Source organism: Aotus nancymaae, unplaced genomic scaffold (genome assembly GCF_030222135.1).
Source record: "Aotus nancymaae isolate 86718 unplaced genomic scaffold, 86718_ANA_hifiasm-v0.15.2.pri h1tg000079l, whole genome shotgun sequence".
Classification (NCBI taxonomy): domain Eukaryota; kingdom Metazoa; phylum Chordata; class Mammalia; order Primates; family Aotidae; genus Aotus; species Aotus nancymaae.
In genome coordinates this window covers 1579106-1600333 of record NW_026988494.1, presented here as the reverse complement: position 1 = coordinate 1600333, position 21228 = coordinate 1579106, and the positions used below count along the sequence as shown (strand labels likewise).

Sequence of the window (21228 nt, the reverse complement as noted above, 5' to 3'; positions counted from 1 at the left end):
CGCTGGGCTGTGCCAGGGGATTCAGACCCACTGAGGCCACAGTGGGGAAAAGACGCCAGGCCTCCGTCCCATCCGGCCACCTCATGCCCCTTTACTCACCAACACTAAAGGCAGAGTCCCACTGTCCTTACACCGGGGGTGCTGGCAGTGGCGGCCTTAGGCTGTGATGGTCTCAGCCTCCTCCGCCCTCCTAGCTTGATGAGACCCAGCAGGTGGTCTGGACTTCTGTCCCCAGGCACTGAGAACTGGCACAGAGCAGAGGGTCCCCAGGGGCAGTTCGGGGGCAGAAGGAACAGGCAGGATGATCCTTTCTCTTCCCACAATCCCCAGATGCCCATCAATGCCTCTAACGCGCTGACCCTGGCTCACCAGCTGCGCGTGTACACAGCCGAGGCCGCCAGCTTTTCAGACATGATGGATGTAGTCTACGTGGCTCAGATGATCCAGAAATTTTTGGGTTATGTCGACCAGATCAAAGAGGTGAGACAGTGGGACTTCTGGAGATTGCAAAATGCCCGCATCCCGCATTTGCTCAAGCCTCTCTCTCATCCTAGCCCTGGGTCCCAAGCCCTGCCCCTGCCCTTAGCAATCCCTGTGTCCCCCAGCTGGTGGAGGTAATGGTGGACATGGCCAGCAACCTGATGCTGGTGGACGAACACCTGCTGTGGCTGGCCCAGCGCGAGGACAAGGCCTGCAGCCGTATTGTGGGTGCCCTGGAGCGAATTGGGGGGGCTGCCCTCAGCCCCCATGCCCAGCACATCTCAGTGGTAATGGGGGTCAGCATGGGGGGTGGCCCCAGCATGCAGAGGAGGGAGGCACCCCTACTCAGGCATGCCCCTGCTGTGCCCCAGCTAGCAAGAGCAGCAGACATGACAAAGTTCTGAGCCGTGGGGTTCACTTCCAAGTTGCCAGGGGCAGCGCTAAAGAGAGGCAGCCGGGGACCCTGGAGAAGTGAGGCCAGACTCTGTGGTGGGGAACTGAGCCAAAGGGCCAGCCTGACGGGAATAAGCAGGAGGAAAGGTGAATGGAGTAGAGGGGACGGGAGGAGGGCTTGATGGCAGGGCAGACAGCACTGGAGATTGAGTGAGTAATGGAAGTTCTCTGAGAGGAGGTGAGGGCTCCAGTCTGCTAACAACCGCGGTACAGCATCCTCTACATGCAAGATATCGTGCTAGGCCCTTAGGGCAATGCACAGGGGCGAGACATGGAGCCTGCTCTACAGCTGAGTCGGGCAACAGAACTGGCATAGAGCCAGAGGCCAGGCGTGGCTCCACCTGTAATCTCAGCACTTTGGGAGGCCAAGGCAGGAGGATCTTCTGAGGCCAGGAGTTGGAGACCAGCCTGGGCCACAAAGAGAGACCCAGTCTCTACAGAAAAATACAAAAATTAGCCAGGAGTGTTGGCATGTGCCTGTGGTCCCAGCTATTCGGAGGCCAAGGCAGAAGGATCACTTGAGGCCTAGAGTTTGAGACTAGCCTGGGCAACATGGTGAAACCCCATCTCTACAAAAAAATGTATTTTTAATTAGATGGGCATGGTGACTTGTCTGTAGTCCTGGCTACTCAGGAGGCTGAGGTGGGAGGATCACTTGAGCCCAGGATTTGTAGGCTGCAGTGAGCTCTGATTGTGCCCTGCATGCCAGCCTGGTGACACAGCAAGAACCTATTTCTCCAAAAAAAAAAAAGAGAGAGAGAGAGGTGGCTTTGAAAAGACTGAGGATTGAAGGGGAAGACTACAGCCGGAGCAGGTCCGTTGAGAGGTTACGTGCAGTCCCAAGCAGAAGGCCACCATCTCAAATGGTGGGATGACAAGGTTCCTGTCCCCAGAACGCGAGGAATGTGGCATTGGAGGCCTACCTCATCAAACCGCACAGCTACGTGGGCCTGACCTGCACAGCCTTCCAGAGGAGGGAGGGAGGGGTGCTGGGCACACAGCCAGGAAACGCTGGCCAGAACCCCCTACCTGAGCCCGAGCCCCCAGCCGACCAGCAGCTCCGCTTCCGCTGTACCACCGGGAGGCCCAACGTTTCCCTGTCGTCCTTCCACATCAAGGTGGGCGCTGGGGGAGGGGGAGGTGGTGGGAGATGGGAGGCACCCAGATGCAGGTGCCTGGTGGGGGCAGTGAGAGGTGGGAGGAGGAGGCTGCAAAACATCAGTGCTCCAGGGGGTCCTGATGTCTCTGAGGAGCTCCTATGTCCCCCCAGAACAGCGTGGCCCTGGCCTCCATCCAGCTGCCCCCGAGTTTGTTCTCATCCCTTCCGGCTGCCCTGGCTCCGCCAGTGCCCCCAGACTGCACCCTGCAACTGCTCGTCTTCCGAAACGGCCGCCTCTTCCGCAGCCATGGCAATACCTCCCGCCCTGGAGTTGCCGGGCCTGGCAAGAGGCGTGGCGTGGCCACCCCCGTCATCTTCGCAGGAACCAGTAAGGGGCTGAACTTCCTGCCCTACCTGGGGTGCCTCCTGTGTCTCTGCCCTGCATCCCTTCATCCTGCCCTTCCCTGGCCCACAGCCCCCCTGTGCCCTAGTGGAACTGACAGAGGATGTTGGGTCCCTCACCTTTTCCCAGCAGGGAAGAGGGCAGAGATACCCACAGAGAAAGGGTTTGGAGGAGAAAAGGCTCAGGAAGACATTGCATTTTATATCCCAGATTTGTTCAGTTTCAGGAGGGCTGTGAGCACAAGCCCCTCTAACACACACATACCACGGGCCCGAAGCAGGCGAGCAATGCTGAATGGGCCTGCTATAAACAGTGCTATCACTGCTGCTGGAAGGAATGAGAACATCTAGGCGTGGTCCCTGCTCCCACAGAGGCCACCATCTTACTGAGCAGTAGAGGGTGAAGTAACCTCCCAGGGCAGCCGTAGGGGAGATTCCAGGCAGCCCAGGCGAGAAGCATTCTGAAAAGGCAGCAGTTGTGGTCGAGGTGGGACTGGCACGGATGGGCCTTGAGGGATGATCAGGAGTTCCAGAGACACTAGAAGGGTGGAGACCAGGGCAGAGGAAAAACAACATGAGCAGAAGCGTGGGAAGTGGGAGACACTGAGTGACTCACCACCCAGCTGGGGGCCTGGCACCCGGGAAGCAGACGGATCACCTGCAGCCCTCCTCTTAACATTCCATCTCTCCCCTCGGGACCAGCGACCCCCACACCTACCTTCTTTCTGTCGGCGCGTCCATTGTCACTGGCATCAGCCCGTCTCTGGCCCCCACATCTCCATCTCAGTCCATCCCTCATGCAGTCACTAGATTCACCTTCTGCAAACTGCACTGTGCACATCAGAGAGCGCCTTCAAAGTCTTGGGCCGTGTCCATCATCAGGACGTCTGCCTCCCTCCATGAGCTCTCTAGGGTCCTAGAGCTGCAGCGCATCCCCTTTGCACAGCCAGAAGGTGCTGCCGCCCCACCCTGGGGTCCTTCCTGTTCCTAGCACAGACTCTTGCTGTCAGGTCATGGGTTCTGGCCAGGGACACTCACTGAGTACCTAGTTTGTGCCAGACTGTGCCTGGGCTGGGACACACCTGTGTACAGACAGTTGCAGCTGTGTCCTTGAGGAACACACCCTTCAGCAGAGAGGACAGGCAGTGTACAGTGGTTTAAGTGCAGCTCGTAAGTGAGCAGCTGCACGAGCTGTTTTGGAGGGCACAGGACAAGGGGCAGCCTGACCTAGCTGGAGGTCAGGGAGGCCTTTCCTGAAAACCACCAAGACCTGAGGGACAAGTAAGGTGGCCTGGGAAGGCGGAAGCCCTATGTCCGCAGCCATGTGGGCTGTGGTAGTGTGTGGGGAGAGGTGGGTGAGTGAGGGGTCTGTGGAGCCCAGGACCTGCTCCGAGAGCCCCTCTCCCACTGGGAATGCCTCCTCGTCGTCCTCCTCTATCCCACCCGCCTCCCTCCTCCCTTTACCTGGCTTCTGCTCCCTCCCTCTGCACTTCTGTGTTCTCGTCCCTGAGTCCCCCAGCCTGAGTCCTGCCTTGGAGCACGGCATCACTGCTCATCCAGCACTCAGGGAAGACCACCTCCTGGGGCTCACATTTTCCACCATCATCCTCGCAAATCCCCATTCAGTGTCCCCTGTTAGACTGAGGCCGTCCTTGGCATCTCACCGGATGCCCCAAGCCCAGCACCATGTCCTGCCCAGCAGGAGCCTAGTGCACGCCCTGCCACTGCTGCTGCTGCTGAGTCCCAGCCGAGCCGCCTCCCCGATGCCCTGTGTGTGTCTGTGTGGACGTCCCTCTCCCCCTGTAGGTGGCTGTGGCGTGGGAAACCTGACAGAGCCAGTGGCAGTTTCGCTGCGGCACTGGGCTGAGGGAGCCGAACCTGTGGCCGCTTGGTGGAGCCAGGAGGGGCCCGGGGGGTCTGGGGGCTGGACCTCCGAGGGCTGCCACCTCCGCTCCAGCCAGCCCAATGTCAGCGCCCTGCACTGCCAGCACTTGGGCAACGTGGCCGTGCTCATGGTGGGTATGCAGCAGGGTGAGAGGTGGGGGGCAGGGACACGGTCTGCATGGAAAATGGGGGTGAGGGCACTCTGACCACCTGGGACCATGGAGAAATACAGGAAGGACAGCAGCCCTGTTTGGCCCCATGACTGGAAGGATGTGGGAAACGGCCCTCTGGCCTCTCCCACGCCCCTCCATATTTCAGGAGACAGGGAGGTCCAGCCTCCACTCCTGTATCAAGATAGATGGATCTGGAACTCCCATCCTGGCTTTCACACCCTGCACTCCTGAGACCAGATGTTTTTGGTTTTTTGGTATTTTTGTTTTTGAGATGGAGATGGAATCTTGCTTTGTTACCCAGGCTGGAGTGCAGTGGCACAATCTTGGCTCAATTCGACCTCTGCCTCCTGGGTCCAAGTGATTCTCCTGAGTCAGCCTCCCAAGTAGCTGGGATTACAGGCGTGTGCCACCACGCCCGGCTAATTTTTGTATTTTTAGTAGAGATGGGGTTTCACCATGTTGGCCAGGCTGCTCTCAAACTCCTGACCTCAAATGATCTGCTGCCTCGGCCTCCCAAAGTGCTGGGATTACAGGCGTGAGTCACTGTACCTGGCCAAGACCAGATTCTTTAAAGTAGAAAAAGACAATCTGGGAACCCTTCTCCTTTCTGGTCACCCCCCCCTCGTGGCTTGTTGTACCGCCACTCTCCATTCCCGCAGGCCTGCCGCTGGTCACGGGCAGCACCTGCTCCCTCTCATCTCTGGTATTTCAGGCTGGGGGTATGAAAAGTCCCCAGCAAGGTGGGACTGGAGGCAGGGAAGGGGCAGCAGTAGCTGGCTCAGTAGGGCTGGCTTCCTAAGTGGACAGCCCAAAGCTTACCTCCCTGCCCTGCACTAAGCACCAAAGCACAGGACCAAGGCTGACGGGCCTGGGAAGAGGAAAGCTGACCTGGGGGACTGGCGAGGTGTCCTCATTCCTCACGTCCTCCTTCCTCACATCCTCCTTCCTGCCCTTTCCCAGGAACTGAGCGCCTTCCCCAGGGAGGTGGGGGGCATGGGGGCGGGGCTGCACCCCGTGGTATACCCCTGCACGGCCCTGCTGCTGCTCTGCCTTTTCGCCACCATCATCACCTACATCCTCAACCACAGGTGGGCGCTCCTGCAGGAGGGAGGGCGCGGTGGGCAGGCAAGGAACTCAGCTTTGCAATGGGGGAGGAACTCCGAGGCAGGTGTGGGAATCTCCCAGGGCGGGTGCAGGGTGGGCTCACTGAGGACTTGGCAGAGTGTTTTTCCTAGGTGGGTTCACATGACTTTCTGTCTCTCACCCATTTGAAGGTTCCGGGGTTGGAATCACTTTGAGAGGTTAAGGACTCCCTGCCCTGTGGGATCTGTCACATTTCCACCCATGCATACACGCAGATATCTGCCTGCCCCACGTGGCTCTCCCAGTGGCCTTGAGACTCCATGGGCCTGACCTTGGGTTGAGGGGGCCATTAATCTGAGACTGTTTCTGGGCAGCTCCATCCATGTGTCCCGGAAGGGCTGGCACATGCTGCTGAACCTGTGCTTCCACATGGCCATGACCTCCGCAGTCTTTGCAGGGGGCATCACACTCACCAACTACCAGATGGTCTGCCAGGCGGTAAGCAGGAGCAGGGGCTCGGGGGTGGTGCCCCAAGGTGACTGCTGGCAGCTAGGTATACAGTAGGGAGATGCACTGGCAGAAAAAGGCTCACAGGCCACGACTCCATAGCTTCCTCTGTGGCAGCCTTGGAAGGCAGGGGTAGGGGGGCGTGGAGAGTGAGAGAAGGGAGTGGTAAGAACCAGATCAGAGAGAATGGGAGATGGGCTTCAAAGTGGAGAGTGGGAACCCGCAGTGGTGGAGAGGTGGGGGATCAGCCGGATAGCCGCGTCAGGGTCATGGGGAAGCCCTGTGGTGGGAGAGAACACTGAGGTGGAGGCACAGGGTGGCAGCAGGGATGGAAGCTTGGGGAGTGTCTGGGGAGTGGGCTGGGTAAAGTGAAAGAGCTGGGGGCCGGGGGCTGGAAGCCTGGGAGGACACACCTGCAGGTATGAGGCTCTGGGAGGACCCAGTTGTAGCCCCCCGTTCCCCAGCCTCCCTGCCTCGACCCCACAGGTGGGCATCACCCTGCACTACTCCTCCCTGTCCACGCTGCTCTGGATGGGCGTGAAGGCACGAGTACTCCACAAGGAGCTCACCTGGAAGGCACCCCCTCCGCAAGAAGGGGACCCTGCCCTGCCCGCTCCCCGTCCTATGCTCCGGTACCTACTTTCAATTCCAGTTTGCAATGGGGGAGGGAATCCGAGGCAGGTGTAGGAAACCTCCCAGGGTGGGTTCAAGGTCCCTGGGAGATCACTCTCCAAAGACAGGAGAGGCTAGGTCCTAGACTCAGCAGGTCACACTAGGCCATGCACTGGGGGAGTCTGGCAGGCTTCTGGGGCATGACAAGGCCAGGGAAGGAGGTGACTCCAAATGTCATGGCAAGGAACCGGGGAACCTGAGTGGTACCCCTGACTTCTGCACTGTTGAGGGTGAGAGAGCAATTCTGGCCTCTGCCCCTTAGAACAGTCATGGCCAAGTCCAAATAGTCCCTGCAGGGACCTTGCATCCCTGGCAAAAAATTCTGACTAAAGGAGAAAGAGGATGGGACAGAAACACCAAGCAAAGGGCTCTGAGCACCCAGTTCTTCCATTCGCTTTCCCCACCTCTCAGACTCCCAATCCCTTATTCCCTCCAGGTTCTATTTGATCGCTGGAGGGATTCCACTCATCATCTGTGGCATCACAGCTGCCGTCAACATCCACAACTACCGGGACCACACCCCCTAGTGAGCACCTCTCCGTCCTGCCCCAAGGCCACCTACCTAACATCGATGCCTTCTGCTCCATTGGCAGGGCCACCTGCCAGGTCCACCCAGCAGTAACCCAACGCAAGCCCATGAATGCTGACCAACCCGTCCTTGCCTCAGCACTCACCATATCCTGTCTTCCCCAACCACCCTGGCCCCTGGCCCTACCCTGGCCATGCGCCCTGTCCTCACTACTGCTTCTGTGTCTCCTGCAGCTGCTGGCTGGTGTGGCGTCCAAGCCTCGGTGCCTTCTACATCCCGGTGGCTTTGATTCTGCTCATCACCTGGATCTATTTCCTGTGTACGGGGCTGCGCTTACGGGGCCCTCTGGCACAGAGCCGCAAGGCAGGCAACAGCAGAGCCTCCTTGGAGGTAGGGGAGGAGCTGAGGGGCTCCACCAGGCTCAGGGGCAGCGGCCCCCTCCTAAGTGACTCAGGTTCCCTTCTGGCTACTGGGAGCACGCGGGTGGGGACGCCCGGGCCCCCGGAGGATGGTGACAGCCTCTATTCTCCAGGAGTCCAGCTGGGGGCGCTGGTGACCATGCACTTCCTGTACCTGGCCATGTGGGCCTGCGGGGCTCTGGCCGTGTCCCAGCGCTGGCTGCCCAGGGTGGTGTGCAGCTGCCTGTATGGGGTGGCAGCCTCTGCCCTGGGCCTCTTTGTCTTCACCCACCACTGTGCCAGGCGGAGGGACGTGAGAGCATCGTGGCGCGCCTGCTGCCCCTCTGCCTCGCCCTCGGCCCCCCATGCCCCACCCCGGGCCCTGCCCGCCACCGCAGAGGACGGTTCCCCGGTATTCGGGGAGGGGCCCCCCTCCCTCAAGTCCTCCCCGAGCGGCAGCAGCGGCCACGCGCTGGCTCTGGGCCCCTGCAAGCTCACCAACCTGCAGTTGGCCCAGAGTCAGGTGTGTGAGCCAGTGGCGGTGGCCCGCGGGGAAGGAGAACCAGAGCCCACGGGCCCCCGGGGGAGCCTCGCCCTCCGCCACCACAACAACGTGCACCACGGGCGGCGGGCGCACAAGAGCCGGGCCAAGGGGCACCGTGCTGGGGAGGCCGGCGGGAAGAACCGGCTCAAGGCCCTGCGCGGGGGCGCGGCGGGGGCGCCCGAGCTGCTGTCCAGCGAGAGTGGCAGCCTGCACAACAGCCCCACCGACAGCTACCCCGGCAGCAGCCGCAACAGCCCGGGCGCCGGCCTGCAGCTGGAGGGCGAGCCCATGCTCACGCCGTCCGAGGGCAGCGACACCAGCGCCGCGCCGCTCCCCGAGGCGGGCCGGACGGGCCAGCACCGCAGCGCCAGCCGCGACAGCCTCAAGGGCAGCGGCGTGCCGGAGAAGGAGAGCAAGCGCCGCTCGTACCCGCTCAACGCAGCCAGCCTGAACGGCGCCCCCAAGGGGGGCAAGTACGATGACGTCACCGTGACGGGCGCGGAGTCGGCAGGTGGCTGCATGAAGACCGGACTCTGGAAGAGCGAGACCACCGTCTAGGGTTGGGGGGGCGACGCGGTAGACGGGCTGGCCACGCGCCTCGTTCCCCTGCTTCTCGGGGTCCTCCAAGGAGTCTCGGTAGTCAGCCGGTTGGAGGCGGAGGATCCGATAGGCAGATATTCCCCACTTGCCTAGAGGGCACCCCTCTGGGGTAGCGACAGACAATCCCAGAAACATGCGTAATACATTTCCGTCCAGTCCGGGACAGTCTGGACAGTCGGTGCCCTGCCAGGAAGGGGGAAGGCCTCCGTCTGTGGGGTCACCCACAAGAGTGAAGGCACAGCACAGCCCAGGTGGGCCCTCTTCAAGTACTCCCACCCCCACCCACTGTCCCTGCGGCCTCACTGGGAGCCATCAGCCTCACCAGGGAAGCAGAGGTGAGAGCATGGGAACTGTGCTCTTTCCTCCCTGCCCTCTCCTGAAGTCAGCCCAGCCCCTGCCTAGATCCTAGGCTCCTGTTCCTCCTGGATTTGGCGGGCAGGAGAGCCACCCCAGCACATGAAGCAGGTGACGTGAAATCACAAGGTGCTGCTTTTCAGATCAACTATGCAAAAGGGGAGAGGAGGGCCCCATGAAAGGCAGCTCTAGAGATCAACCAGTCCCGGGTGAGTGGAGTGGGAACCCACACAACTAGGAACAAAGCCACCATTCCCACAGAAGTGGTACTTAAACCAGACAGCAGGGCTCAGAGGTGGCACACTGGGACAAAGCCAAGGCCCTGCACCTCAAGAGCTGACTGCCAGGTACCCGTGGGTACTGAGCAGAGTAGAGGAGGCTGGCAGGTGGAACTAGGGCAGAATCTAGTCAGGCCCTAAAGCTAGTCCTGTAAACAATGGCGCCCCCATAAAGCTGCAGGTGGTGTTTGGAGAAGCTTACTTCTCAGTTACAAGATCCATCGCCCCAGTCTCAGCCTTACAACACCAAGGGACTAAGGAAGAGCACTGCCTTGCCTCTATGAGGCCAGATGGAAGAACTATCCCAATCATTTGATCTCCAGCTCCATAGCAGAGAAGCCTACAAAATGTCAAACCAGCTTCCCAACTCCCAGGAGCCCAAGCCCACCCCAGAGGCAGTGGCTGGGGTCTCTGCAGACCAGGAGGGGCCAATGCCTTTACTACTTTTAAACACCAGCACCCATCTTTTCCCCAACCTAAAACCAACCACCAGCATCTTACTACATGACCAAATGGAAACTGAGGGAACCCCGGGTCTTGGGGAGAGCAAGAAATCCAGGTCTGGACTAGATTTCCTCCCAGTCTTTGTATTACCCTGGCCTGATCACCAAGGCGACAGAGGACACAGGAGGGGAAAAACCCACACACACTCCTTGGGATGGGTCCTGTTATTTATGCTTGCTGCACAGACATATTAGAAGAAAAAAAGCTTTGTATTATTCTTCCACATATGCTGGCTGCTGTTTACATACCCTGCCAATGCCTTAGCACTGGAGAGCTTTTTGCAATACGCTGGGGAAAAGGGAGGGAGGGAATGAAAGTGCCAAAGAAAACATGTTTTTAAGAGCTCGGGTTTTATACAATAGAATGTTTTCTAGCAGATGCCTCTTGTTTTAATATATTAAAATTTTGCAAAGCCCTTTGAGCTACTGCCTTAGTCTACCCACTGTCCTTGTTATGAGGTAGGGGCTCTCATGACACCATACACACAAACCCACCGCATGTGAATGGACACAGGGCCAGGAAATCATCCCTGCACTCCTGACTTTACTCCAGGACCCAGGGTCCAACTAATGGCAAAGACCCTCTTGGTTCCCTCAGATAAGAAAGGCAATATCTATGGACCCGTGTACACTTCCATCCTTGGCTCTGACAGGTTTCCAAGCTGCTATCAGAATGGGATGAAGTGCCCCCAGTGGATGTGCCTCAGGGAGGGTTAGCGACACTCGTGGCAGCCTGTCTAGCAGCCTGGGCTCTCTGAAAGTCCCTAACTTCCTGAGGGGTACGCAAATACTGTTCTATTTCACTATCAGAAATGTCCTCATCTCCACTGACGGTGGAGACGGGGGGTGCGGGGCAGGTCCGCTTCGGGGGCTTCAACATGCAGGGGGGGAGGAGAAGGGCAGGACTGGCCGGTCGCTTCCCCTGGAGCAAACCTAAGGAATTATTCCCCACTTCCCCTTCTCCCTGACCCGGCGGCTCCTTCTCTAGGGTCTCCACTTCTGCTGCCGCATCCCGAAAGGCCGAGCGGACCAGCGAGTGGCGGTGCTGGAGAAGGTCACCAATATGCTTCACCACAGACCGTTTGTCAAGTCTCAGAACCCGTAACCAGGCCAGGTGCTCAGCCATCCGCAGCAGCACAGCCAGCAGCTCCTGCAGGCGGGAGGACGCGGGGTAGGGCAGGTCCACATTTGCCAATTTACAAAATCGAGCAAGGGAGCATGACAGCCGATATGCAGGCTGCAGTGACTGCCAAGCCAGGAAAGTCGCAGCAGTGATGACGGGCAAGGGATGCCGCCCGGTCACCAGCCACGTCTCACTCGCCAGCTCCACCAACTGCAGTGTTCGAGACAGCATCTTCTCTTTGTCTTCCACATATTTGGCTGGCACAGAAGGTGAAGCTTGGAACAGCTTGAAGCTGAAACAACCAAAATGACGGTTGGATCTTAATGATATGGGGGCTGTTCTCCCACAGTGAGGAAAGGCAGCCCACTCAAGACAGGGAAGCTATTCTGCCCTCAGGAATACTCAAGCTCACTGGGCAGCAAGTTTATAAAAGCAGTGAGAAAAAAGAGGGTGTCTTCCGCTTGTTAGGGAAAGGCGGAGGAATGCATGAGAGCGTGAACATTTACTGAGTGCCTCCCAGTCACCATTATTCTGAGTGCTTTACAATGTTCTCATGTAATCTACAGGCACATGCACCATCTTACGTGCATGTATAGTTGAAAAACTTGCCCACAGTTCCTCCAGCCACGCAGTAACCAAGCTTCAAATACAAGGCTATTTGACACCAACAGCCTCTGCTTTCAACATTATTTGTCAGAAAAAAGAAAAGAACACAGCTTCTTCAAACGAGAAAAGGGTTGCTGGGCGTGGTGGCTCACACCTGTAATACCAGCACTTTGGGGGGCTGAGGCAGGCAGATTGCTTGAGCCCAGGAGTTCCAGGCTGCAGTGAGCTAGGATGGTGCCACCGCACTCCAGGCTGGGTGACAAGAGTGAGACCCTGTCTTTAAAAAAAAACTAGAAAAGGCTTAGCTTCCAAGCCCAGTTCTGTCATTAACTAATATCCTTTCGGCTTCCTATGCAGATAGATGATCCTGCTGAGACAGACCTGGGCATTCAGCCACACAGGCCCTGGCACAGCACAACTCTAGGAACTGCCATGCACACAGCACATGAGTGGCACAACTCAGCAGCCCTGTGCCAAGGCTCAGACCTACTTTCCCCACATCATTGGGTTGCTGTGAGGGCAAAGAGGTTTGAAAATTATAGCATTCTTTGGCGGGGCACAGTGGCTTATGGTTGTAATCCAAGCACTTTGGGAGGCTGAAATGGGTGGATCGCTTAAGCCCAGGAGTTCAAGACCAGCCTGGGCAACATGGCGAAACCCCATCTCTACTAAAAACACAAAAATTAGCCAGGTGTGGTGGCATGCACCTGTAGTCTCAGCCATGTGGGAGGCTGAAGCACGAAAATCACTTGAACCCAGGAGGCGGAGGTTGCAGTGAGCTGAAATCATGCCACTGCACTCCAGGCCTGGGCGACACAGCAAGACACGGACTCAAAAACAAAAAAATTATAGCATTCTAAACAGGTAAAACAATATTAACCTTATTAGTACAAGTATAAACTAAAGATCTTTCTCCCACATCCTTTTACATGGGCTTTGGTCAAAAAAAGATGGCCAAGGCCAGGGGCGGTGGCTCATGCCTGTTATCCCAGCACTTTGCGAGGCTGAGGCGGGCAGATCACCTGAGGTCAGGTGAACTGGGAAGTAGAGGGAGCTGGCAGGTGGAACGGGGGCAGAATCTAGTCAGGCCCTAAGGCTAGTCCTATAAACAATGGCACCCCCATAGGGTTGTTCGAGATCAGCCTGGTCAACATAGTGAAACCCCATCTCTACTAAAAAATAAAAAATACAGCGTGGTGGTGGGCACCTGTAATCCCAGCTACTCGGGAGGCTGAGGCAGGAGAATAGCTTGAACCCAGGAGGCAGAGGTGGCAGTGAGCTGAAATCACGCCACTACACTCCAGCCTGGGTGACAAAAGCAAGAGTCCATCTCAAAAAAAAAAAAAAAAAAGAGAGAGATGGCCAAAGGTCAAAGAACTCAGGTCTAAGGACCCATCCCATCCCACTGTCTCCCACCAGGAAGGTACCTGCTGCAATAGGTCTTCACCAGTTCTGCCAAGCACAGAGATGGCACATCCAGTTCCAGGAGCTTCACTATCTGCATGTAAGTGCTAGAAAATACATCCAAATCTGCATACAACAGCGTGCAGATGGCTCCCATGGTTAGGGGCCAGTTATGCTGTCGACAGGTGATTAAGACACAGCACCCAACCAACACCTCCTTCTTTTGCAGCCTGGCAGCTCGGATGCCAGCATGCCGGTATGCCTGTTGGTAGTAGGCAACCGCGGTGTCCTCAAATGTTGGTGGCAACTGCAGAACTCGACAAAGGTCTCTCACTCGGCGGAGACCTAGGAAAAACCCACGGGAAGAGTCAGAGGGGTCAAAGGAGCTGTCATGCAGTTCCTAGAACATTCCGCTAGGACTTACTTAGATCTGCTAAACTTGCCTCAGATACCAGATGCACAGATTATGTACCTTTCTGCATAAACAGGAGTGACACTTGGTACGATCATTCTAAAGACACAAAAACATTTCTGTAAAGAAGTCACATTTCGCCGGGCACAGTGGCTCACGCCTGTAATCCCAGCACTTTGGGAGGCCGAGGCGGGTGGATCACGAGGTCAAGAGATCGAGACCATCCTGGTCAACATGGTGAAACCCCGTCTCTACTAAAAATACAAAAAATTAGCTGGGCATGGTGGCACGTGCCTGTAATCCCAGCTACTCAGGAGGCTGAGGCAGGAGAATTGCCTGAACCTAGGAGGCGGAGGTTGCAGTGAGCTGTGATCACGCCATTGCACTCCAGCCTGGATAACAAGAGCGAAACGCCGTCTCAAAAAAAATAATAAAAATAAAAAAATAGGCCGGGTGCGGTGGCTCAAGTCTGTAATCCTAGCACTTTGGGAGGCCGAGGCGGGTGGATCACGAGGTCAAGAGATCGAGACCATCCTGGTCAACATGGTGAAACCCCGTCTCTACTAAAAATACAAAAATTAGCTGGGCCTGGTGGCGCGTGCCTGTAATCCCAGCTACTCAGGAGGCTGAGGCAGGAGAATTGCCTGAATCCGGGAGGCGGAGGTTGCGGTGAGCCGAGATCGCACCATTGCACTCCAGCCTGGGTAACGAGCGAAACTCCGTCTCAAAAAAAATAAAAAATAAAATAAAATAAATAAAAATAATAAAAAATAAAAAAATAGAAAAAAAAAAAGAAGTCACATTTCAACCTACTAGTTTTTGGAGGTTGGTTTGATTCAGGGCCAAGCCAAAGTTTTAACCAGGCTCTTAGTATAAGTTTTAACCTTACACTGAATTGCTGCCTTATCAGAACCATCCCATTTTATTTTATTTTATTTATTTTTCTGAAATGGAGCCTGGCTCAGTCACCCAGATTGGAGTGCAGTGGGGCAATCTTAGCTCACTGAAACCTCCTCCTCCCAGGTTAAAGTGATTATTCTGCCTCAGCCTCCTGAGTAGCTGGGATTACAGGTGCGTACCACCACGCCCAGGCTGGTCTTGAACTCCTGACCTCAAGCAATCTGCCAGTCTCAATCTCCCAAAGTGCTCGGACTATAGGTGTGAGCCACCACTCCCATTTTAAATTCCTAACTGCCATTCGCTTCTACTCTACCTCACACCAGCAATGCTGAAAACAGGAAAAGCAAAGAGCAGGGCTAGGCCACCACCAGGACAGTCTTCTTTTCTTTTTTTTTTAAGATAGAGCCTTGGTCTATCACCCAGGCTGGAGTGCAGGGCACGATCTCGGCTCACTGCAACCTCTGCCTCCCAGGTTCTAGCAATTCTCCTGCCTCAGCCTCCCAAGTAGCTGGGACTACAGGCGGGTGCCACCAAGCCAGGCTAATTTTTGTATTTTTAGTAGAGACAGGGTTTCACCATGTTGGCTAGGCTGGTCTCGAACTCCTGACCTCAGCTGATCCACCACCTTGGCTTTTCAAAGTGCTGGATTATAGGCATGGGCCACAACGCCTGGCCTAGGATAGTTTTCTTTAAAACCACTATGTCATAAAAGGTCAATTCTCACCTCGTTGCTGGCTGCGACTAACTTGTTCGTTTTCCCCTGTGCTTCGGGAATATGTTACCTCTGTAAGAAAATAAACAACAAATAGTGTGCTTAGCCTTTATTCATCAGAACCCTGCCCTCCCACCACACAAAACCAGGACACAGACTTCAAATCATTGAGCATCTGCTGCTGCACAATTAAAGGCCCCATCTAGTTTTCTATGTCTACAAGCAATTCCAGATACACAGAGACTGGGAAAGGTTAGGACTGAACTAAAGGAGCTCCATGTGTTCCAAATTTCAAGTCATCCTTCCAGTACATTCCATACAATTTTCCTAGTAGCAGACGTTTTTGTTGTTTGTTAAGAAGGAGTTTTCCTCTACAGCCCAGGCTGGAGTGCAGCGGTGCAATCATAGCTCATGGCAGCCTTCAACTCCCAGGCTCAAGCAATCCTCCTGCCTCAGACTCCTGGATAGCTGGTATTACAGGTGTATGCCACCACATCTGGCCAATTGTTAATTTTTTTTTTCCAAGGCATTTGTCTCGTTACGTTGCCCAGGCTGGTCTCGAACTCCCCAGCTCAATCCTCTCTGCTCTACCTCCCAAAGCGCTAGGATTACAAGCGTAAGCCACTCCACCCAGACAATGGCTGCAGATTCTGAGGGCTGCACTGGTCAGAAACTTGGAAAGCAAAAAAAAAAAAGTGATGTGCCAGTTTGTGCTTAAAGCTATTTCAGGGTAATAACACATGCTATAATCATAAAGAACGAGGCGACAGGCAATCCTTCCACCATGACCAGACATGGCAAGATGAGTGGAAATTGGTTTCTGTGTCACTTATTCAACATTTATTATACGCACCATATATGCCAGATACTAAGTGCTAGGGAAACACAGATCAATGGCAGTCCCCATCTCCTTCAGCTCCCTCGCTCACTTTAGGTCGTTTTCTCCCATATTAAGTGTGCGCGTTCCAGTGAGCAGTATGGGGGGGAGCGGGGAGACAAAAGGAATCTGATGTTAATCCCTCCACCGCCCCAGGCTGTCCCCAGGGCCACAGTACCTCGGAGGTTGCCCTCGTCGCTGAAGGTAGTGGTAAGGACCCCCTCGGTGACGACGCAGCCGCAGTCGGAGCACACCAGCTGGCTCTGCGAATAATGCGAGTCTTCCACGAGCTCCGTAGAGCCGCAGTCGGGGCAGCGGCCTCTGCCTGGCATCTCACAACCGGCCCCAAAGCCGCGGAACCCTTCGGAGACTCCTGCGTCTGCAAAAGCAACCGTGCGACAGCAAGAAGTAGGAACGGACACTTTTAAGGGTTGCGCCCTAGTCTTCCGGCCGGCGCGACGGCGGGATAGGCCGTTCCCACCGCTGGGCGGCTGTGCGCCACTTCCTGTCTGTTCCTCCGCGGGCTCGGGTAGAAACGTGAGCTAGGAGGGGAGGTTCCTGGTCTGAACTGCATCTTTCTGGTTTCTAAACTCTCTGTAGTTCGTGTTTGGGCCCAGACTGGGGGTTGAATTTGGGTACGTTTCTACCTACATGGACACGTATAACAGACAGGAGATTGTTGTCCCAATGAACAACAATCCTCCTTTTAAAGTCCTAGTGGAATCACAGGTTGGTAATGAATGTTGAATTTAGCCTTAGAAGAATGTATATTTTTTGAGGGGAGAGTAATGGAGAGAGACAGAGAGCAGGAAATTGTGTTCTCCTTTCCCAAGCTGCTTTTTTTTTTTTGAGACAGAGTTTCACTCTGTCTCCAACCTGGAGTGCAGTGGCGCGATCTCGGTTCACTGCAACCTCCGCCTCCCAGTTTCAAGCGATTCTTCTGCCTCAGCCTCCCGAGTAGCTGGGACTACAGGCACGCGCCACCACACCCAGCTAATTTTTGTATTTTTTTTTTTTTTTTTTTTGAGACGGAGTTTCGCTCGTTACCCAGGCTGGAGTGCAATGGCACGATCTCGGCTCACCACAACCTCTGCCTCCTGGGTTCAGGCAATTCTCCTGCCTCAGCCTCCTGAGTAGCTGGGATTACAGGCACGCGCCACCATGCCCAGCTAATTTTTTGTATTAATAGAGAGGGGTTTTCACCATGTTGGCCAGGATGGTCTCTATCTATTGACCTCGTGATCCACCCGCCTCGGCCTCCCAAGGTACTGGGATTACAGGAGTGAGCCACTGCTCCTGGCCTCCAGAGCTGCTTCCTAAAGCAGGTTCCTTTCTCTCTTTACCTCCTGTTTTTCTCGACTGTAAAATGAGGAAGTTGAAATAAAACCAAGTGGCAAGCCCAAATGCTTTTGGCGGCACGGCAGGAATGGCTAAGGGAGTTTGGAGTGAAAGAATATGAAGTGATGGGGCTTTTGGCAAGCTGGAGGGTGCAAGCAGGCAGATTCAGACGTTTTTTAAAAACCTTGAGCTAGCGAGGTGTGGTGGCTCACACCTGTAATCCCAGCACTTTGGGCTACCGAGGCAGGTGGATCACCTGAGCTTGGGGTTTCAAGACCAGCCTGGGCAACATGATGAAACCCCGTCTCTACTAAAAATACACAAAAATTAGCTGGGCGTCATGGTGCACGTCTCTAATCCCAGCTACTCAGGAGGCTGAGACAAGAGAATCGCTTGAACCCTGGAGGTGGAGGTTGTAGTGAGGCAAGATCGTGCCACTGCACTCCAGCCCAACAAGAGCGAGACTTTGTCTTTAAAACAAAACAAAACAAAACTTGAGCTTTAAGATGCTCGACGATTCTGGCTCCAAAGTTCCTAGCTTGGTATAGAATAGATCAAAGAATCTTGAGTACAAGTTTGCTGCTAGTGGCTTACAGGTCCCTGCCCTCTGTTCACAGCTATGCTATGAACCTCCTTTCCCTTACTGCTGGACAACAGAAATTCCTGCACCTCTGACCTGAGTGGACTGGCAGGATGCTGGCCTGTTGACTAAGTGTTAGTTGACCCTTGAACACAAAGCAGCCAAACTTCCATTTTTACATTTTCCACAGGAGTATCACATGAGAGTGTTAACAGTGAGACGTTAGGCCAGGTGTGGTGGCTCATGCCTGTAATCCCAGCACTTTGGGAGGCTGAGGCAGGCGGATCATTTGAGATCAGGAGTTTGAGACCAGCCTGGCTAACATGGTGAAACCTATCTTTACTAAAAATACAAAAATTGGCGGGTGTGATGGGGGGCACCTGTAATCCCAGCTACTCAGGAAGCTGAAGTGGGGGAATCACTTGAATTCGGGAGGCAGAGGTTGCAGTCAGCCGAGATTACGCCACTGCACTCTAGCCTGGGCAACACAACAAGACTCCATTTCAAAAAAGACAAAAACAAAACAAAACAAAAATGAGACTTTACTGAAGGGTTGAGGGACTTACGGTGATTGTAAATAGATGAAAAATACTTGTAAAACACGAATTGTCACAAGACTGTCTTCACAGTTCAAGAGGAAAGCATTCAAAACAAAACAAAACAGATCAGGCATGGTGGCTCATGCCTGTAATCCCAGCACTTTGGGAGGCTGAGGCATGCGGCTCAGTTGAGGTCAGGAATTCAAGACCAGCCTGGCCAACATGGCGAAATCCTAAAAATACAAAAATTAGTTGGGCGTGGCGGCACATGCCTGCAGTCCCAGCTACTTGGGAGGCTGAGGCAGGAGAATTGCTTGAACCCAGGAGGCAGAGGTTGCAGTGAGCCAAGATTGCACCACTGCACTCCAGTCTGGGCGACAGAGCAAGACTCCATCTCAAACAAAACAAAACGTACCTTTATGAAGTGTCAGTCCCTTCTTTTCCACATCCAATTTTTACACCTGAAATTCAAACCTAAAGACATCATCCCCTCCCTAAGAGACTACTTTCTCAGAGTGTGAGAATCCCTACTCCTTTTCAGAGACATCCCATCCATTCCCACAGGGCTTGATCACATTGGAGGGCCAAGGGACACAACGACACCCTTTCTCTTCAATTCAAAGTACTCCAGTGTCATCACAGAAGGGGGCTTCAGCACATTAATCATGGGTGGGCTTTGGCAGTCCAAGCCCCCCCTTTTCTAGACTCCCGCTAGTGTGAAGTATGAGATGAGGACTTATTTCGGCTGTCTGACAGTTAATTAAGACACATTTGCACATGCGCACGAGCAAACACATGCCACAGAGACATCCATTAGCTTCAGACAATGTGATTGACATTCTTACTTGAGAGAAGATGTCCCAAAAGGCGACATAGCTTGCACTGGAGCAGTTTCTTGCATGATCACACAGCAGAGCATCAGACGCCCCTCATCCCCAGTTGTGTGCAGATCTCGAACCTACCTCAACTTTTTTTTAAGTGGGACTTTACAGAGCCCATCTACCTGCGACAGAAGCCTTGACATCCCGCTTGCCCCAACCTGATTGATTGTAAAGTGGAAAAGCAGTTTTATGATCCTGCAGCCAGTCACGGAAGGAGGAGAAGGCTGGTTGTCTTTCCTAGTCACACGTGTGGGAAATTTACCGGGAGCCTAGGAGAGCCTAGTCCTGGGGCATACACAGACTGGGAGGGGGGCAGGGTCCAGGCCAGAAGATGGCGCTCTCCACTAAGATGTGTAAATTTGAGGTTCACTTTCTCAGGCAGAAGTCCATTTATTTGGGAAATGTATTTGCCTTGCTCCAGTTAATCAGGACAGGTGTGGAAATCATCCTCGGTGCCCTCTCCACTACTCCCAACTCATCTAAGAGTTATCATCATTGGTGGTAGTGATTGGCTTTTTTTTTTTTTTTGAGACGGAGTCTCGCTCTGTCACCCAGGCTGGAGTGCAGTGACACAATCTCAGCTCACTGCAGCCTCCACCTCCCAGGTTCAATTCTCCTGCCTCAGCCTCCCGAGTAGCTGGGACCACAGGTGCCCACCACTATGCCTGGCTAATTTTTGTATTTTTAGTAGAGATGGGGTTTCACCATGTTGGCGAGGCTGGTCTCAAACTCCTGACCTCCTGATCTGCCCACTTCAGCCTCCCAAAGTGCTGGGATTACAGAAGTGAGCCACTGCACCTGGCAGTGATTATCTTTTTAACAGATGTCCCTTGAGCTGAGTACCCAGGGTGGGCTTGGCCAGAGCAGAAAGCTACTAGTGGGGAGGCCATTGAACGGCAACCCAGCTGTATAATGCTGACGTTGAGGCCAGAGTTCTTTCTAGAGGGGAGAGTAGAGGAAGGCACTGAGGAAGAGGAGGATCTGGCACCTGAATGAAGCCCTCTGCCCATCCTCCCTTGGTTGGCTGTGTACATTCTAGTTCGTTGTTTGACTTCCTCTTTGGATGGAAGTCTCTGTGGGAACAATCTGGCTTTCTCATCCTCGTGTCCCCAGGAGGACCTCCTAAAGTGCGGGCTGGCACTCAGTAAAGAGGAGTCCAACCCCTGTGAATTCCTGTCCTAGGTGGACCTGTCCAAAACACCAAATAGGCCAGGCACGTGGCTCATGACTGTAACCCCAACACTTTGGGAGTCTGATGTGGGAAGATAGCTTGAGGCCAGGAGTTCGAGACTGTCCTGGGCAACATAGTGAGACCCCCCCCCCAACAACTCAAAAAAAATTAGCAGGGCATAGTGGTGTGCACTTATAATCCCAGCTACTTGGGAGGCTAGGGCAGGAGGAGCACTTGAGCCCATGAGTTAGAGGCTGCCATGAGCTATGATTGCACTAATACACTCCAGCCTGGGCAACAGAGTTGAGACCCTGACTCTAAAAAAAAAAATTAAAGAAGAAGGAGCACCAAATATACCCTGTTCCTCCAAGGTAGGCCATTTCCATCTAGAGCAAGTGACTGCTGAGAGTGGCCTACTCTCCGGGCCTGCCTTCCGGCCTCAGTCCTGGGCTCTCAGCTCAGCTGACGATGCCTTTGCGACCCTGACCCAGTTTCACCGAGCACTGAGTACAGCTCGCACTGTGGCACCGGGCCTGGCGGTTGCCTTAGGCTTTGGAGCCTCTCTGACCGGACGTCCCTCCCACCACTCTTCAGTGGGTGCTCCTTCTCCAGCACCTTCCGATGAGATAGCCTCAGAGCAGAGCATGCCGGGAGCGTCCCAAATCCCCGTGCCAAGCACCTTTCCTCACTCACCTGCAGCTTCCCTTCTGCATGGTTTAGTCTGCC

General features: G+C 54.8%; 2 protein-coding genes across 5 annotated transcripts in view; one reads left to right on the top strand and one right to left on the bottom strand.

Annotated features, from left to right (window-relative positions):
- Window positions 1-11752, top strand: part of ADGRA2 (adhesion G protein-coupled receptor A2) — a 46589-nt gene extending 34837 nt beyond the window's left edge. For 3 of the 4 annotated variants that reach the window (XM_012475942.2, XM_064368816.1, XM_064368817.1), the window contains 10 exons: window positions 331-480; window positions 606-767; window positions 1827-2051; window positions 2204-2420; window positions 4241-4449; window positions 5452-5579; window positions 5949-6072; window positions 6568-6713; window positions 7190-7279; window positions 7516-10381. In XM_012475942.2, the coding sequence (XP_012331365.2) occupies window positions 331-480; window positions 606-767; window positions 1827-2051; window positions 2204-2420; window positions 4241-4449; window positions 5452-5579; window positions 5949-6072; window positions 6568-6713; window positions 7190-7279; window positions 7516-8782 (2718 nt within the window). In that variant the 3' untranslated portion in view covers window positions 8783-10381. Of the gene's footprint in view, window positions 1-330; window positions 481-605; window positions 768-1826; window positions 2052-2203; window positions 2421-4240; window positions 4450-5451; window positions 5580-5948; window positions 6073-6567; window positions 6714-7189; window positions 7280-7515; window positions 10382-10612; window positions 10739-10947 lie in introns of those variants that run through there. The other variant, XR_010339644.1, reaches the window with a different exon arrangement.
- BRF2 (BRF2 RNA polymerase III transcription initiation factor subunit) lies at window positions 10115-16417 on the bottom strand. Its single transcript, XM_012476062.2, has 4 exons — window positions 16172-16417; window positions 15129-15188; window positions 13116-13437; window positions 10115-11374 (listed from the first exon to the last, which is right to left on the bottom strand). The coding sequence occupies exons 1-4, from the start codon at window positions 16323-16325 to the stop codon at window positions 10663-10665; spliced, it is 1248 nt and encodes a 415-aa protein (XP_012331485.1). The 5' UTR covers window positions 16326-16417; the 3' UTR covers window positions 10115-10662.
- Window positions 16418-21228: the final 4811 nt, after the last annotated feature.

Coding starts and splice junctions, on each gene's coding strand:
- BRF2 (XM_012476062.2), bottom strand. CDS start 16,325: ATGCCAGGCAGAGGCCGCTGCCCCGACTGCGGCTCTACGGAGCTCGTG. Junction 13,438..15,128: donor TAGTCGCAGCCAGCAACGAG/GTGAGAATTGAC, acceptor GGTTTTTCCTAG/GTCTCCGCCGAGTGAGAGAC. Junction 11,375..13,115: donor GTGAAGACCTATTGCAGCAG/GTACCTTCCTGG, acceptor TGGTTGTTTCAG/CTTCAAGCTGTTCCAAGCTT.